Source organism: Crocuta crocuta, unplaced genomic scaffold, assembly GCF_008692635.1.
Source record: "Crocuta crocuta isolate KB4526 unplaced genomic scaffold, BGI_CrCroc_1.0 scaffold348, whole genome shotgun sequence".
Classification (NCBI taxonomy): Eukaryota; Metazoa; Chordata; class Mammalia; order Carnivora; family Hyaenidae; genus Crocuta; species Crocuta crocuta.
Window position 1 is genome coordinate 535,869 of NW_027529573.1, and position 18,435 is coordinate 554,303.

General features: G+C 42.7%; 1 protein-coding gene and 1 gene segment (V, D, J or C); one reads left to right on the forward strand and one right to left on the reverse strand.

Annotated features, from left to right (window-relative positions):
* Positions 1–7,891: 7,891 nt before the first annotated feature.
* On the reverse strand, positions 7,892–8,471 carry LOC144229448 (immunoglobulin lambda variable 5-52-like). The segment is given in 2 exon segments: positions 7,892–8,307; positions 8,426–8,471. Coding segments are annotated over 2 exon segments (462 nt in total).
* A 5,118-nt stretch (positions 8,472–13,589) lies between these two features.
* LOC144229465 (solute carrier family 5 member 4) overlaps positions 13,590–18,435 on the forward strand; it is a 54,712-nt gene continuing 49,866 nt past the window's right edge. Inside the window, exons 1-3 of one of the 2 annotated variants that reach the window (XM_077761498.1) lie at positions 13,590–13,724; positions 14,516–14,591; positions 16,734–16,858. In XM_077761498.1, the coding sequence (XP_077617624.1) occupies positions 13,590–13,724; positions 14,516–14,591; positions 16,734–16,858 (336 nt within the window). The remainder of the gene's footprint in view (positions 13,725–14,515; positions 14,592–16,733; positions 16,859–18,435) is intronic. The other variant, XM_077761499.1, reaches the window with a different exon arrangement.

The following is an 18,435-nucleotide window of genomic DNA, read 5'->3' on the forward strand; positions in this document are numbered from 1 at the left end:
ATACATTTTCTATTTCTTTGTCTCCCATATATGGTAACACACATAAACATGCAGTCTGATTAAGTTGTTTCAGTTTACAAGAACATGGGGGATGTAGGCAGCTGGACTCATATCTAGGTGACCTTGAAGTCTTCTCTCCTCTCTTCTTCATTTTTTTTCTTTCTCCTTAGTGAGGGGTTCCTACCACATCGGCGAGAGAGAGAGTGAGACATCCCCGAGATTCTTTCTGATCACCAGGCAGGTATCTCTGTCCTGTCAGTTTTGGTGTCTTTATTTATAGGTCAAACGATAACATGACATCATAAAAAGGAATTTTTACAATGGATAACTTTGTGATAAGATGCTTTGGAAAGTGTACAGAAGCAGGTTTTACAGAAGTATTCTTGCAGAACTACTCCAATCATAGTGAGGTTGAGTAAATCTTACAACTAAGGAAATAACAGGGTATGAAAAACAGGATAACATACATATTTGTTCTAAGTTAATAATGCTAAGGTTAGGTCATAGGTTAAACGTATAGATGGGCTAAGAGTCATTCTGTCTGGCTCACAAGAGGATGAATGTTTTTGAACTGGTTAATAAGTTGTTTGTGGAAACCTTTTTGACTTGATGCTCAATGTGTAAACACTATGGAGGCCCTAAATGTGTCGACCTTTGTTTTTGGGTTATGTTTTAGCCACTCTTATCTATTCTCATCCCAGTCACCCCTGTAAGGGAGGGTGTTTGCGGAAAGTAGGCCTTGGGGAAGGGACTGCTGCTGGCAGCTGCACTGCCTCACTAGATGATAGTCACAGTGAGGAAATGGCAGAGTTTGCACAGCTCCTGCCATGAGAAATGAAAACTGGTATCTCCTTCTGCTACTATTGGCTCATGTTGGAAATGAGACTGCTGGTATTGACCAGGCCTCACAATATTCCAGATCAGACCGATATTCCCCACACAGATTGCTCATAAGGAAAAGCATATTCCTGCCTTTTCAAAAGAGACTTCAGATGAAAGCATTGTGGATGATTGTCAAAAAGCTCTTCCTATGAGCCTTGCAGATCAAAGACTTACATAATAAAGGGGGCTAAGAACACAAGAGTTACAATTGAGTCTGGCCCTGAGACAAAGAGCCTAATTTAGAGTTAAGGACAGATATCCATCTCCACCCATTTGTTTCTGCTTGGAGCATTTTCTGGTCTTGAATATGCTGATTTCTCCCTGTGAAGTAACCTATTGAAGAACTTCTTCTTTTGTGATTATGGGAGCAAAGATGTTCCCTGAAAGACTTGTTTTTCTTGATAATTCCACCTTAAACAAACTATTGACCCCTGCTCACAAAGAAGTAACTTCACCCTTTTTATGCTAAAAACATTGTCTGGTATGCTAAAGATGCCTTCCTCCCCCATAGGATAAGCAGCTAAATCACCCACCTCAATCACTATTGATAAAGGTTATATAGGAGACTTCTACAAATCTATGTTCTGGGAAATTCTTACATATCAAAGAAGTTTGTCATCAGAAATCATTGTCTAAGGCAAATGCCACTTCTGTGCCGTCCCCCAAACACTTAATGATAAAATAAAGTTGAGCCCCAGTCAGAGGGGAGATGCCTGCCTGGTGACCAGAAAGCCTCTCGGGCCTCTCTCACCCCTCCCTCACTGACACCGTCCATCCTTCAGGGACCCCTGGACCCCGGCTGGAGCCGGTCTCCGACAGACTGCCATACATCACCAGTTAGGAGAAGGTGTATGTATTAACTTAATTAATGCCCTCATCTGTTCCTTAACTCTAAATTAGGCTCTTTGTCTTGGGACCAGGCTCAATTGTAACTCTTGTGTTCTTAACCCTCTTTATTATCTAAGTTTTGGATCTGCAAGGCCCATAGGAAGAGCCTTTTGACAATCACTCACAGAGCTTTCATCTAAAATCTCTTTTGAAAAGGCAGGAATATGCTTTTCCTTATGAGGTATCTTTGTTCAGAATATCGGTCTGATATGGAATATTGTGAGGCCTGGTCAATATCAGCAGGCTTATTTCCAACATGAGCCAGTAGTAGCAGAAAGAGATATCAGTTTTCATTTCCCATGGCAGGAGCTGTGCAAACACTGCCATTTCCTTGTTGTGACTGCCATCCAGAGAGACCGGTGCAGCTCCCAGCATCACTATATGTTAACTAACTTGAATTTAAATAATAAAAAAAGATGATGATAGGGTCTGGAGACAAGAGGAGGAAATAGGGTCCAAGTGTTCTCCTAGGGCTCTTTCCCCTGTGCCTGAACCCAATCACCTGTGCAGTGAGCAGGGAAGGTAAGGAGGAGAGGGGACCAGGCTATGGTGGAGGTCATCACCAATCCTGGTTTCTGTGGTCCCACAGCTGAGCATAGCCTCTCTTAATCTCTCCCTTCCCCTCTTCAATCTCTGACAGAGAGAGGGACGTTTCATGCAAATGAGACCCCAGCTCTCTAACCCCTGGGTCCGGTCCCTCTGCTGAAGATGTAAGGGGGGGGGGCAAGAGAGGGGCTGTGTGGGGCCAAGAGGTGCAAAGGTTATAGCTGTGAGTCCTGACCAGAAGGCACAGGCAGTTCCTGGTGGCAGATCTTAGTGCTAATCACTCCTGACTCCTCAAAAGTGGGCCTTTAGAGCCCCTTGGTATCCAGGCCCAGACACACTTATTGTGTGACATGGTGGTCAGAGCCCATAAGAGACATCTCCTGCTTCCCTACTGCTTTGTGCACAGGACCCTGCCAGTGCACAGGGCCAGGCCCTGCTTCCTGAAGGGCCAGGCCAGATGTCCCCTCATGTGGCCTCCCATCACCTCAGGGAAGACTATATGCTCTACCTAGATTCTTCAGGATGAATTTGTTCACAGCTCCCTTTGCTGTTCATCAGTCAGAACTGAGGAGGTTTCTCTATTCAGACTCCTAAGTCCAGAGCAGTGACCTATCCCTGTGAGGAGATGTACCCTTATGTTTAGGACACAGATGTTTTCCTCTTATTATTTCCTCTCCTATTAAAAATCCAGCAATGTATCTCCAACATGCAAAAACATTTCTTCAAAGCTCATTTTCCTGGTGAACTGTAAGTACTTTGGTTTTTGATATACTATAATCAAACTTTACTAGTCTCCTCAAAAATATATGAGGTGAATAAAATATTTCACACTTGACATTCTTTATTTGTATGAGAGTCAGATGTTTGGCTTTCTGAGTTGGGCTAACTCTGATTCCACTCCCAGGACACAGAAGAAGGTGAGTGTGAGAGCACCTCTTGTGACCAGGACCCTGTGAGATTGAGATTCTCAGCAGTGCACCTGAGATGACCTGGGGTAGCACTTACTTGGGGATGGGAGAAGGGGACTCATCCTAAGATGTGTGCAGAACATCTTGTGCTGGGTCTCTGGGACTGCTCCTCAGCTAAGGGACCAATGGAGGAAAGGAGCACAGGTGGTCAGGGAACCTCTTGTGTTTTGTAAGACAATGGAAAGTTCTGGGAGTAAGAAATACAAGTTTGTGAGACAGCAGCCCCCTGATCTCTGTTCCTTGCCCTGCGCTCAGTGTCCACAGTACAAGACCCAATGTGAACTAACTATGAGGGTGGAGGGCAGAGTTGGTGGAGAACTGAGTGATGTCCATGATGGGGATATAAGCAACCTTCTAACCTTTTCTTCTCCTCTCTGGACTCAAATCTCCCAGCCAGGTGGTCAGCATGTGATTGACACCAGCTGCAAACCCAAATATGAGTCTTGTGTTTCCAAAAGAAATAAAATAATTCCCTTTCTTTAAAAAAAAATGTTGATTATCTTGAGAGAGAGTCAGAGAGAGAGCATGAGTGGGGGAGGGGCAGAGAGAGGGAGAAAGAAAGAATCCCAAGCAGGCTCCAAGCGCAGAGCCTGACAGGGGGCTCAACCTCAGGAACTCTGAGATCATGACCTGAGCCAAAATCAAGAGTTGGATATTCAACTGACTGAGCCACACAGATGTCCCAGGTGATTCCCTTTCTGATAACCATGTTGATTTGGGGGAAGATGGTGTGGGTGGTCTGGTTCAGTCCTCCTTAAGGCTGGGATTCCTGATCAGTGGGTCCAGGAGGACAAGTCTTTCTCATTCTGGAGGGCTTGTTCTGTGGATGTGATACTTGGAAATGAAGAGTATTTTGTCCTATGTGGAAATCAGCCTGAGGACCCTCATGGAGAAGGGACATCTCTGATAACTATCAGAGAAGAAAGAGTGAAGCTCTGCAAGATTCCCCACTTGTTATCTGGAGAGGAAATATCCCCATGTCACCACTGAGCAAGACAGGGAAGCTGTTGATGCTTCCATCATGGAAATGAGCTTGGGATCTCATCTCCCCACCCTTGACCCTGAAGCTTCTCCCAAGGGCTCACTCACATCCCAGTTCCTACGAGCAGCCTTGAACCACACCCCATCCTTCAGTACTTCCCTTCCTCCCCAAATTTGCTGAGTCTGCCCTTTCTCCTCCAAGACCCACAGCCCTTCCCACTTGCCTCCCTCCTTCCTCCTGCTCATGCATGTTCACTGAATCATCTGGACTTTTCTTCATAAGCTTGAATCAGATACTTTTTGTCAAACCCTCTAGTGACCCCTATACACATCCTACCATGCTGACCTTTCCTCACTCCATGGTAACATTTTATATGTATTGAGGATTTTACTAGATTCTTGTCTCTTCTCCAGACAGCATCACCCCCCCCCCCCNCCCCCTAGACCCAAGTGCAACACTGAGTACATGTTTAGTAAATAGTATGAAATGAAGGACATCTTGGTCAGCCAACTGTCCTGAGTCAGACTCAGCTGAACTCTGTGTCACTGGCTTTGCCTTGACCCATCATAGACCTGGTCCCCAGGGTAGGCTGACCCCAGCATCAAGGGATTTCTGCCCAATGTGACACAGTATCACAATATGTTGTCACCACAGACTGGATTTGGGGATGTAATTTGAAAGGATGAGGACAGATTGTAGATGATACACAGTTAGATGGAGTAAGTGTCCAGAGACTGAAGGGCCCATAAGGGGAGGAGGGAGGCTGCATCCTGTTACTCACAGACCTGGAACACTGTGTCCAGATCACCCCATGTCTGGTCCCAGTGGTCAGGCTTGTCTTAGGACAGGATCTAAGAGACCTCATGGAACCATTCCTTAACAGACCTGAAGTCATAGGTTTCATCTCAGATGCCAATGAGACAAGAACCCCCAGGTTCACATTTCTACAGCTTCTGCCTGCATGTTTTGTTTGCAGGTCATACTGTTTATCTCTGTGTTGCTGCTTTTTCTCCTATACATGGTGATGTTCTTGAGATCTGACCCCAACGTCATGGATAGATTGTCTAGGGGCCTGTATATCTATATATATAGATAGAGATAGATAGATATGTCGGAGGCCGGCTCCAGCAGGTCCAGGGGTCCCTGAAGGATGGACGGTGTTGGCGAGAGAGAGAGTGAGACAGCCCCGAGATTCTTTCTGATCACCAGGCAGGCATCTCTGTCCTGTCAGTTTTGGTGTCTTTATTTAAAGTTTCAAAAACAATATGAGGTGGGGCACCTGGGTGGCTTAGTCGGTTAAGCGTCCGACTTTCGCTTAGGTCATGATCTCGTGGTTCGTGGGTTCGAGCCCCGCGTCGGGCTCTGTGCTGACTGCTAGCTCAGAGCCTGGAGCCTGNTTATGGTCCCTGCTTACTTTGTCCAAAACCTAACTCACTTCGCTTGAGAATTCAGAGCACAAAGCTTGAGACTGTCAGTAAGGTTGGTAAGTGAGAAGAGGAATTGCAGAAAGGAGAGAGTCATCAAGTATGGGAGCCCCAAATCTGAATATAAGCCAAGAATAAATCCCTGGCTGTTCCTAAGGCTAAGGGACTTTAAGAAGCCAAGATACAAACGTATGTTTTTATTTCTTCACTTGATCAGATGAGGAACACTAGCAAGAAAAGGAGAAAGATCTAAAAGTGTCACTGTAGACAGGTGAAATTGGCTGTGGGTGCTCAAAGAGCTTGAATCTCATCTCCCTCAGTCCTGGTTTACTGGAGGGGCACTGGGACCTCTTCATTTTGCTGCTCAGTGATGTTCATCTTCATCCTTAAGTTGCAATCAAAACTTTCAGCTATAGAGTGACATGGAGACATCCAAGAGGACCAACATCCCAAAAGTATGTGGTTGTTTCAATGGGTCCAAAGTTTTGATAAAATATCTCAACTGCTGATGTGTCAGAATCACACCCTTGAAGCCACTATTGTTGCTTCTTCCAGGACAGTAGACATTGGCCTTCTATCCTGGGGTTCCAGTCCCTTAGAGAACCCAAATCAGCAAGGAGAGGTACTGTGAACACAGTGCAGGTATACCCAGTGGAGGAGTGTGGAAGAGCTGGGGAAGGATACCTGCATAAGCATGAGTTTCAGGATACCTTAACTGTGTCATTTCAGGGACAATGAGGAGGACAGAAATCCAGAATGTGGCATAGACAATCCACAGCCCTGTCCCTTAGGCCTCTAACTAAGACACGCCTCCCTCAATCTCTTTCTGTACTCAATATATACATCATAAGCTCTATTTTATGGACTCTTGTGGGTCCTGTTCTATGGAATAATCTATGATAAGTGTTGGAAAATGGGAAGAATCTGTGTCCTGAGTCCACCAAAGGCCCTGAGAAGTCTGAGTCTCAAGGAAGCCTAAGTCAGGGAACACAAGATTTCCCCAGTAGGCATGACCTCCCACCACACACACACACACAAGACCAGGCAAACAACATCCTATTTATTGCAGGGATGCATCCGCATGCTTTCCAAGATAGGCCAAGGCAGGTATTGAAGGTGATCTATTCTATGATCAGTTTCCTCAGGCTGTCTTCCCAGGAATTATGGATACAAGTTCCATTTGTAACCCTTGGAAGTACTGTCAGAGCTTCTGAATCATATAAAGCATCCTTATAGCCCCAGTTCTCCTCCAACAGGTTACAAGTCACAGGGTCCTTCACTGGGTTGAAGTGATGAACAGAAATCCATCATCCCAACCACCCAGCTCAATTCTCAGGCACCCCCCCTCCCCAGGCCTGCTGCACCCACACTCTGTACATCAGCCCTCAGGACAGCGGGTTCCCCACTTGGTCTATGTTGCTGACAGAAGCTGCATGCCTGTGCCAGATCTTGATTTGTTTCCTCTAACTTCAAATCAACTTCCTGTACCTCATCCTCCTCGGAGACAGGAAGACCCTGTGGATGCAGAACAAGATTCTCCCAGGGTTAAAAGTCCATGTACATTTTTTAAATTGTTTCTATTTTTTTCTGAAATTCCACACCATTACCCAAAGTTATTGCAGCAATTGTATTGATCAAGTCTGGGAGAATTGACATCTTCACCACATTAAATATTTTGACCCATAAGTCAGATATATCTACAGATTTATTTAAATCTTTAATCTCTCTCATGAATGGTTTATAGATTTTAGTACATAAAATTTTCAAATTCTGTCAGATTTATCCTTGTATATTTCATATTTTGGTGCTATTGTAAATGGTATTATTTCTAACCTTTCATTTTAATGGTTGATTACTAGAATGGAGAATATAATTCCAAGCTGCATATGGGGACTGCATCCCAACCCTAAATTGAAACACTCAGACCAGAAGCATCTCTGAGTCACTCTACACCCTCAGGAGGGCATAACCTGAATCAACATTTTTGTCCTCATTCAATTACTTCATTAAGAGCTATTAATCTCTGAGAATGGGATTACTTTCAGTGCAACATTAACAGAGTGAGACTATGCTAGCTATAGATTTATCTAAATTTTGATCTGAATGACAGTACGAAATATAAATTAGGTCAAGTGGTCTGAGGAAAATCAGGTGCTGACAGAAGAAATGGCAATGGAAGCCAACCCCTGAGCTATACATGGTCAGAGCCCCAGCTGTGAGTGGTGCACCAGGTCAGGAAGGTGCAGGTGAGGTTTTTGTCTCACTTCCTCATTAGTCTGGAACACAGTGTAAGACTTAGAGTTGCCTTGCCATGTGTTACAGTAGTAGTCAGCCTCGTCTTCAGGCTGCAGCCCAGAGATGATCAGAAGCCCTGCATTGGCAGAGGCATCACTGGATCTAGAGAAGCGGCTGGGGACCCCAGAGCCCTGGTGCTTATCTGAGTCTGAGTGGTAGTACAGGAGATACCGGGGAGGGCTCCCTGGCTTCTGCTGGTACCATCTTATCCAGAAATCACCAACTCTGGAGCCACTGCTCAGGGTACAGGTGAGTCTCACAGAAGTTCCCAGAGATGCAGAGAGGGAAGGGGGCTGGGTCAGCACCGGCTGGGACAGGGAACCTGCAAACACAGACACTCATGGGAAATGGGGCAGGGGACAAGGTTAAGCTTTTGATGGTCTGTGACAGTGAGGGTGACACCCACTCAAGAGCCACCATGGATCTAAGGATGTCCCTACCTGTGCAGTGAGCTAGTAGCACAAGGAGAATAGAGGTCCGGCCCATGATGGAGGCTCCACTTGTGGCTCCAGATCAGGGCTGGGATGTGCCAGGCCCCTTTTATTTTCTCCAGGGCCTGAAAAGGGAGGGACCATTCACAAAAATTTGTTTTCTGCCTACTAGATGAAGTCTCAGCTTTGTCCCTAAAGCAGAGGAGGCTGATTTCCACAAAGGCTCAGAGTTTGTCCCCTGGGAGGGACCAGGGAGGAAGCAGCTGCTGGGACCTTCCACAGACCTGTGAGCAGGAGACCTCTCCCAGCCAGGGGACATAGCTGCTGAGTCCCCACTAGCATACATAAGCAACAGTGTCCCAGCCATGGGGGGTTGGCGATTACACAGCAGTAGAGCCCCACTGTGTAAACACTGGGGATGCCCATAGCACCCCCTGCTGTCCACTAGTCAAACTTCAGTCTGTCACTGGAAAGGATGTCAGGGACTGACACTGACATGAGAGCCTGGCCAATGTCAGTCTACAAACATACATGTGCCACATGCTCTAATGCCCAAGGTAACTAATATTAACAAACTTCCCACTGAGGACTTTTGGATTTGTCAGAGGAGAACATGGAGTTGTATCACCACCACGCACCATGCGTTAGGCTGCAGTGGATTGAGAAAGCAGAAGGCTGGGGTAGCACCCCTGAGCTGCTCTCTCAGCAGGCCACACGAGGGTTGAGGCTGGTTCTCTGTTTGTGGAGTGGAGGCCAGGTGTCCTACAGCAGGACAGATAAGGCATTCCACCTCCCCAGAAGAAAGATGGACTTTGGGGAGAGTAGGACATCAGTCATGATACATTGAGAGGATGAAAAACTACATGATTTGATAGTAATTTTGAGAAAATAGACTATAAGTGACAAAACAGTCAAGGAAATCTGAAGCCTAAATGTAAAAGTACTTCTCTGTCAGGGTGAGGTGCTTATATTTTCATTTCATTTGGGCATGTTAGAGTTTGAAAACAGGAGAAATGATTGATGAAATGTATATTTTTTTTATAAAAATGGTCCAGCTTTGTCAGAGTATAATTGACAATCACAAACTGTATGCACTTTTAAGGTACAACTTGAAGATAGGATATACATAAAAATTGTGATGTAATCACCACAATCAAGCTAATTAATATATCTATCGCCTCATATACATACCATTTCTTCTTTCCTTCCTTTCTTCTCTTTCCTTCTTTCTTTCTTTTCTTCTTGTTTTTTGTAATAAGAACCCGTAATATCTACCCTCTCAACAAATTTGAAGTATACAATACAGTATTATTAACTAAGAAAGGTCTACCTTAGAACATATACCTCATCTCGGTGTCACTTTCAACAATGTGTCTGAAGACTACACAGCAGGTAAGGCCATGTCAGGAGGGCTTGAAGGCTGATGATACAGGCAGTCTGGGGGAGCAAGTTGAGTGTACAATGCCCAGGATGAAGAACATAGGGAGTTGACTGTGGTCCTAGACTGAGTATGAGGGAGGGGATGATGGTGAAGTTGAGGGTACCCGTTGGGTTGATTGGGTGAATTTTATTGTCATTCACTGTCATACAGGTAATGGAAAAAAGAAAGAGGAGGTCAAGGGGGCAATAAAAGAACTTTGTTTTATATTTGTAAAGCTGGGGCATGTAGGAAATATCCAGGAATTGGGAACATGGGATTTGCCAGATTAGCCATTCACATTGCAGTGATACGAGCATCCTTACATGATCTGCACAAGTTCTGAGGAGAGTGCTAAGAATAAAATAAGACAAGAAAGGTGATAAGATGATTTTTTTAAAGTGTAAGTATGAAACACCAGGAGCTACCCCTACTCACAGAACAAAGATGAAACAAAAATCTACTTGAAATAAATAAGGAAATCTCTCAATTCTTTTATCATGTGTTTAATTATTTAAGCAATTACTTTTCAGATTAGGGCTCCTTTTAAGGTTGATTTGATTATTGTGCTGCTCTGTCTTTTTTTTTTTAATGTGTGCAATTGTTTTTTGTTTACTCATTCAGCTACAAAGAAAATTGTATTAACAACTGCAACTGTGATTGTGGATTATTTTTCTCATTGCTTCTGCTAAGTTATACTTCATATGGTTTAATAAAGATATGGTATTAGATTCCAGTTTTTTATATTTTTTCCTTGAATAGATTATTTCATCAGTATAGAATGTGCCACTGTGTTTCTAGTGAATTTCTTCCCTTAAATTCCTTTGGGCTGATACTTATATAACGTCATCTTTCTGTTGTTCATTGTTGCATGGTATACTTTTTTTTTTTTACCACTCTTTTAAATTCAGCGTATCTGTGTCTTTATTTTTAAAATGTCCCTTTTATAAAGAAGATGTGGTGTATATATATACAATAGAGTATTACTCAGCAATAAAAAAGAATGAAATCTTGCCATTTGCAACTACGTGGATGGAACTAGAGGGTATCATGCTAAGTGAAATTAGTCAGTCAGAAAAACAAATAGATATGACTTCACTCATATGAGGAATTTAAGATACAAAACATGGACATAAGGGAAGGGAAGGGAAGCAAAAATAATATAAAAACAGGGAGGGGGACAAAAACATAAAGAGATTCTTAAATATGTAGAACAAACAGGGATGCTGGAGGGGTTGTGGGGGGGATGGGCTAAATGGGTAAGGGGCATTAAGAATCTACACTTGAAATCATTGTTGCACTATATGCTAACTAACTTGGATGTAAATTAAAAAATTAATAAAATACATAAATTTGTTTAAAAAGATAAATTGAACTTCACCATAATTAAAAATTTTGTGCAAAGACACTATCAGAAGAAATAAAATACATTCCACAAAATGAGAAAAAACTGTTTTCAAACTATATCTCTGATGAGAGATTAACATCCAGAATATTTAAAGAACTCCTACATTTTTGGGGCGCCTGGGTGGCTTAGTCGGTTAAGCGTCCGACTTTCGCTCAGGTCATGATCTCGCGGTTCGTGGGTTCGAGCCCCGCATCGGGCTCTGTGCTGACTGCCAGCTCGGAGCCTGGAGCCTGTTTCAGTCTGTGACTCCCTCTCTCTCTGACCCTCCCTTGCTCACACTGTCTCTCTCTCTCTATCCTAGAAATAAATAAAAATATTTAAAAAAAAAAAGAACTCCTACATTTTCAACAAAAACAACAACAAAACAATCCAGTTCTAAAATGAGCAGAAGACTTGAATAAACATTTCTTCAAAAATATATACAAATAGCCAATAAGCCCATGAAAAGATGTTCAGCATCATTATTGTTGCATTAAAAGTAGAAATCAAAACCACAGTGAGGTACTACTACACACCTACAAGGATGGTTATAATTTTTTTTTAATGTTTTTTATTTATTTCTAGGAGAGAGAGAGAGACAGCGTGAGGAGAGGAGGGTCAGAGAGAGAGGGAGTCACAGACTCTGAAACAGGCTCCAGGCTCTGAGCTGTCAGTCAGCACAGAGCCCGACGCGGGGCTCGAACCCACGAACCGCGAGATCATGACCTAAGCAAAAGTCGGACGCTTAACCGACTAAGCCACCCAGGCGCCCCAGGATGGTTATAATTTTAAAAACCGAAAATAACAAGTGCTGGTGAGCTTACAGAGAAATTGGGAATCTTGTGCATTGCTGTTGGGAAAGTAAAATGATGTGTAAAAAAAACGTGGTGGTTCCTTAAAATGTTAAATATAGAATTATCCTAAAACCTAGCGATTCTACTTCTAGGTGTGTACTCAAAAGAATTGGATGTAGGCACTCAAACCGATACTTGTATACCAATGTTCATAACAGTAGTATTCACAATAGCTAAAAGGTGCAAATAACACAAATGTTCATTAACAGATAAATGGATAAACAAAATGTGATATATCCATGTGATGGAATATTATTCAGCTTTGCAAAAGAATGCAGTGCTGATACATGCTACAACACGGATGAATCTTGAAAACATTAAGCTAAGCAAAATAAGGCCAAAACATAAAGGCAAATATTATGTGATTCCATTTATCTGAGGTACCTAGAATAGGCTAATCCAAAGAGACAGAAAGTAAAATAGAGGTTACCAGAGGCTGGGAATAGGAAGGAACGAGTTTTATTTATTAGGTGCTAAACTTCTGTTAGGGATGATGACAAAGTTCTGAAAATGATAGTGGTGATGGTTGCACAATGTTGAGAATGTACTTAACACCACTGAATAATACACTTAAAATATGACAACAATGGGGACCCCTGGATGGCTCAGTCGATGGAGAATGTGACTCTTGATCTCAGGGTTGTGAGTTAAAGCCCCACATTTGGCATCAAGCTTACTTTTTAAAAATGGCAACAATGGCAAATTTTATATTATGTATATTTTACCACATTATATTACAAAAAAATATGGAGGGAAAAAATAAAATAATTTATTTTTAACTTTAGGCAATCAATACGGTCCTGGTTCACCAGATAAACAAAATGTAGTATATACATGCAATGGAATATTATTCAGCCTTGAGGAAGAATTAATTAGAAATACAAATCACTATCACTTGCTTTTAGGTTGATTCACTCACTGTGAAAACCGGCCCAGCCCCACAACAGCCCTGCTTGTAGAGCCACCTCTCTTTCCTGCATGGGCTACCATGATCCTAATTTGTCATATAAACCCCACTTAGATTACCTGTTCCAAAGAAATATGAAGCTTTGAAACCCATGAAATGCACAATTAACTTCATTTTCAAGGGATATAATTCCTTGATCAGGAATCATCTGTTTCATGAAAGACTCTCACCCCCTGTCCCTCTTGGCTCTTTTCTTGACCTTTCACCTTGTCCTTCTTCTTTCCTTGTCCCTTTCATCTCTCCTTAATCCTCACTCAACCTAGTCAAATCTTAAAAACCCATCTTTCCTCTCAGTGAACTCCTCACTCTTTACCTGCATTCTTATCCCATTTCTTATTGTTCACTGCTCATTCTCACTCTCCATAAGTCGTAAGTCAAAATTGACTGCTGGAAGACCAGGGTCTCAGAGTTTCAAATAAGAGGTTTAAAGGTCTCAATGCCCTGGAGTTGGCTCTGATAAGTGCCCCACCTGCTCAAGGCTGATTATTAACCCAGAGCTTATATAAAAAAAGGGCCATCCCTAGGATGGGAAAGCACCATCTGCAGCCATGGCCAGCACATTAAGCCCCAGCACCGTGACTGGAACCCTGAGCCCTCCTGAAATGTCAGAGCGTATCCGAAATGCTGCTGACATCTCTGTCATTGTCATCTATTTCATGGTGGTGATGGCTGTTGGGTTGTGGGTATGTAGGAGTCCAAAGGGGTGTTCAGGGTGGTTACCAAGCTTGGGGTTAAAATGTCTGAAGGAGGGAAGGGTGTGGTATGACAAAGTGACAAAGCTGAGAAAATACTAATAGCTGTCAGACTTCATTATCTTTCTCTCAGAACCATTGTCTTGTGTGTGACATAACTAATGTTTATTCAGTTGATTTATTCTCCTACCAATCCCATCATTTGAACAGAGCCAGCAGTGAGAACTTCAGCCATTTTCTGTTTGGCATGTCCAGCCAAAGACCTTATTCTTTATGCCAAAATATGTTATTTTCATTATCTCACATCTTTTATTTTCCTTTGTTTGATGCTCATTTTTTCAAATTTTTATTTAAACTCTAGTTATAGCTAACTATAACATCTAGTGTAATACTGGATTCAGGAGTAGAATTTTGCTCACTTTCTAAATGAGTCAGTTGGGTGATTAATTCACTTACACTCATTCTTCTTAGTAATGAATGTAAGGTTGCAAATTTACTTCCAAGCACAGATTTAGTGATATCTCACACTGTTTTTGTAAATGAAAATAAACAGAAGTTGAGGACAGAAGTTGAGGAATATGATTTATTAAAGTCCCTCCATTTCTGTGAAACTATGATTTTGAAGTTCTTTTAAAGTTGATGCTATATCACAGATTCTAGGAAAATGTTTCTCTTTAAGAGTGCTGAAAAAGTGACAACTATGAACATTCTGACCAGAGTATCTGTAACATCTTGGGTGAATTGCAGTGGTTTGACTCTCACATGTCTTCCCTTCTGCTTAGGCAATGCTGAAGACCAACAGGGGCACTGTTGGAGGCTTCTTCTTAGCTGGTCGAGATATGACCTGGTGGCCGGAGAGTGGGTCAGATATAAATTTCCTGCCTGTGTGTACCTAGGAGTAAATAAAGAAGACATTGGGAATGCTGATAGTTTTCTGATGTGCATTGGTTGCCTACTTGCTGGTGTCTCTTCCTAAATTCCTGACCCCAGGGTTCTATTCTGTCATTCCAGTAAATGATAGTATGTCACCTATTATAAGAGAAAGTATAGTGTGGCATTTGAGAAGATTCAGTTAAGCTCTGTGTCATATTTGTTTTCCCCAGTCCTCATCAAGAATATTCTACCTTGGGCTCCTTACCATCCCCAGAAGATTCCATCTTTGCTCTCAATCCTGAACTAGTGCTGCCCCTCTTGTTTAGATGAACATCCCCCTCTCTGTTCTCCTCCTTCAACACCCAGCTCAAGTCATGCTTCATCCAAGAAGTCTCACTCTGCATTCCAGCCTGACTGTCTAGTCTTTATAATCCATGCAGTTATAATAGTAGATGTGTGTGTTCTCTGTGATAATGTGTATGGTGATACCTCTTTGACTCTTGTCCAGTTCATCTCTTCCTTTCTGGGTTTTTATGTCTTTCTGGCTTTTTATGTCTGGCCTCCTTGACAAGAGTCCCATTGCACCAAAGAATGTATCTTCTCTGAATCCATACTGTGTCAGCAGTCAGTTGGGTATACAGTGGGGGCTCAGTACATTCTTCCTTCATGGGTCTGCTGACTAAATAGTATGAATGGAAGTGGAGACTGGGAAATAACCTGGCCACAATGGTTGAAGCAGACCACCTCCAAGCTTGACATAGATTTTAATTGAAGTGACCAGGGGTGCCTGGGTGGCTCAGTCGGTTAAGCGTCCGACTTCGGCTCAGGTCATGATCTCTCGGTTCGTAGGTTTGAGCCCTGCATCAGGCTCTGTGCTGACAGCCAGCTCAGAGCCTGGAGTCTGCTTCAGATTCTGTGTCTCCCACTCTCTCTGACCCTCCCTTGCTCACACTGTCTCTCTCTCTCTCCCCCTCAGAAATTTAAAAAAAAAAAAAACATTTAAAAAAATAATTGGAGTGTCCTACCAAACATTGTCTTCTTAGGACTGTTTGTGAGAAACATTCAAGGCTCAACCAAGCCCATAGCTAAAAATGAGTTCATTTCCAACCCCTGGCTCCAAACGTCTGAATAGAAAAGATGACTTTACAGAGGGCTGAAAGGATGGAAATGGAAGAATGGGCATTGCAGTAGCCCTAAACCCCAATTGTGCCTTGTAAGAACAAGAGCTTATCCCTGCCTACTCAAGAAATTTCTCTTGAAATTTTTTCACTTTGAGACTTAAGAGCAGTTGACAATGTGATAGAAAAGGAGGTGGATGAGAAAAGAGTCCTAGGGCCAAAATTATGAATAGGAACTTCTTCCTACCCAACTTTGCAGTCCTTGAGGAAGACTGAAGGGGACGACGGGAGCTCTGGAAGTTCCTGGCCAAGGACAGGCTCAACCCAGAGCCCCCAGGTAGATAAATTAATGTTCCCCTAAGGTAGGCATCAGCAAGCTTCTCCATAAAGTGCCAGACTGTAACTTTTAATTTATGATCCATACAGTCCATTGCAACCATACAACTCTGCAGTTGTAGCACAGAAGAAGCCATAGTGAATATCTAAAACCAACAAGCATAATTGTTATCCAATAAAACTATTCGTGAACACTGAAACTTGAATTTCATATAATTTCACATATCACAAAATATTAGTCTTCCTTATGTTTTTTAACCATTCAAAAATATTTTCAAAAATTCTTAGCTTACCAACCACGCAAAAACTGGTGACTGGTTGGATTTAGCCCACAGGACTCCTACCTTAAAATGGTGTCATGGAAATATCTGTGGGGAGCCTGGGTGACTCAGTTGGTTAAGCATCCGATTTCAGCTCAGGTCATGATCTCTCAGTTCATGAGTTCGAGCCCCGAGTCAGGCTCTGTGCTGACAGCTCAGAGCCTGTAGTCTCTTTTGGATTCTGTGTCTCCCTCTCTCTCTCCCCCTCCCCTGCTCATGCTCCCTCCCTACTCTCTCTCTCTCTCTCTCTCTCTGAAAAGAAATAAACATCAAAAAAAATTTTTAAAAACAAGTATCTCAATATTTACTTGCTTTAAAGAAATCTGATTTGGGTCTCTTAACTCTGATCCTAGTCTGTTCCCTTGGATTGCAGATGGGTGCCTCTCTCTTCGCCAGTAACATTGGCAGTGGCCACTTTGTGGGGCTGACAGGGACGGGAGCAGCTTCGGGAATCGCCACTGCAACATTTGAATGGAATGTAAGTGACATCATAGGCTCTTTCCTTTAAATCCAAACTCTGTTCCGGTATGTTCTTCTGGGAGTCTGTATAAGGTAAATCCTTCTTTGATTGATTTCTATTTTTCCTTCTAACTGATCCCTTGTTTGAAACTCAGAGCCTTCCCTGTGTGGCCCCATTCTGCATGCTTGGGCCATTCCAGTCTCACTCCCTATTTCTGAGATTTTGCTCAAACAGTATTCCCAGCAGGAATGTCACTTCTATATTATTCAATATCTCCTTGGTCATTTTAGCTCTCACTTGTCTCTTTCCTCCCTTAGCTATTACACTATGTGTCCGACTCTGAGTTAGATGCAGAGAATAAAAACATGTAAAAGCAATAATCCCTTCTTTTGAGAAGCTTATATCCCATTGGTAGAGACAGATACACATTCACTATGGTGTAGGAAGTACAAGGAGAGCAGCACACATGGAGTACTGGGAGAACTCACACGGGCCAGGGGGGGAGGGGGGACATCTATCCTAAATGAAGGATGAGGCTTGGCACATGTCATGGGAGATTCCTGGAGCTGGTGCTCATCTATTTGGATAGATGAATAGGAATTGACCAAATGAGACTTGGCTAATGAAGTGAGAGCAGAGTAAGGAGTGAATGGTTTAAAGAGAGTAGATAGAATATACAAGACTTTGTGATTTAGTTCCTAATTGTCCTACTGCCATTTCACCAGTAGAAGTTGTGCCCCTGAATTAGACACTAAGTCCTTTAAAGACAAGGACCAATTCCTCTCATATCATTATATCACCCCATCATCTAGCACTTGGCTGGACACATGCATTAATATTTATTGAGTTGCCTGAGCTTTTTCTGTTCTTATATCATTTCTTGTGTTGGAAGTATGTATTATGCATTTCAGTCAGAGGAAGATGCTTATGTGGAATAAAGTCAGATCACAGTGAACGTATAAACAGACCATGCCTGGATGGACTCAGGAAATGACCTTGAGTCATCCAAAAATACCTGTACCCATCCCTTGTTGAAGATTTTCCCCTTAGCTTTGCTTTAGTAGTATCATGGACTCCAGAATGAACCCAGTCTCCAGACATGTTTTGTTTTGATAGTGCCATAAACTGAACAACATGCTTTATGGCCCCAGTGGGTGTGATGATCAGGTTGCCAAGGGTCTAGCTCTTTTAGCCTGTGACCTTGGGCTCTCTTAATCTCTGTGAGGCTCAGGTTCCCCCTCCATAAAACAGGAATAATGATTATCTTATCTGCCTCAACTGGTTGTTATGAGGAGAGCACAAATGATATATGTGAAAACTCCGTATATATTAATATTAATGCAAGATTATACTATTATCATTATTATATGTAGCAAGACTTCAGAGATAGTGGGAATATTCTTCTATCACTAAATTGCTTTCTCATCGCTTTGTCACTCTGTATATAATTTCTCCCATTTAAGAATTATTCCTGTTGGGGTTGCCTGGGTGACTCAGTTAGTTGAGCATCTGACTCTTGATTTCAGCTCAGGTCATGATCCTAGGGCCATGGGATCAAGCCTCACATTGGGCTCCAAGCTAAGCATGGAGCCTGC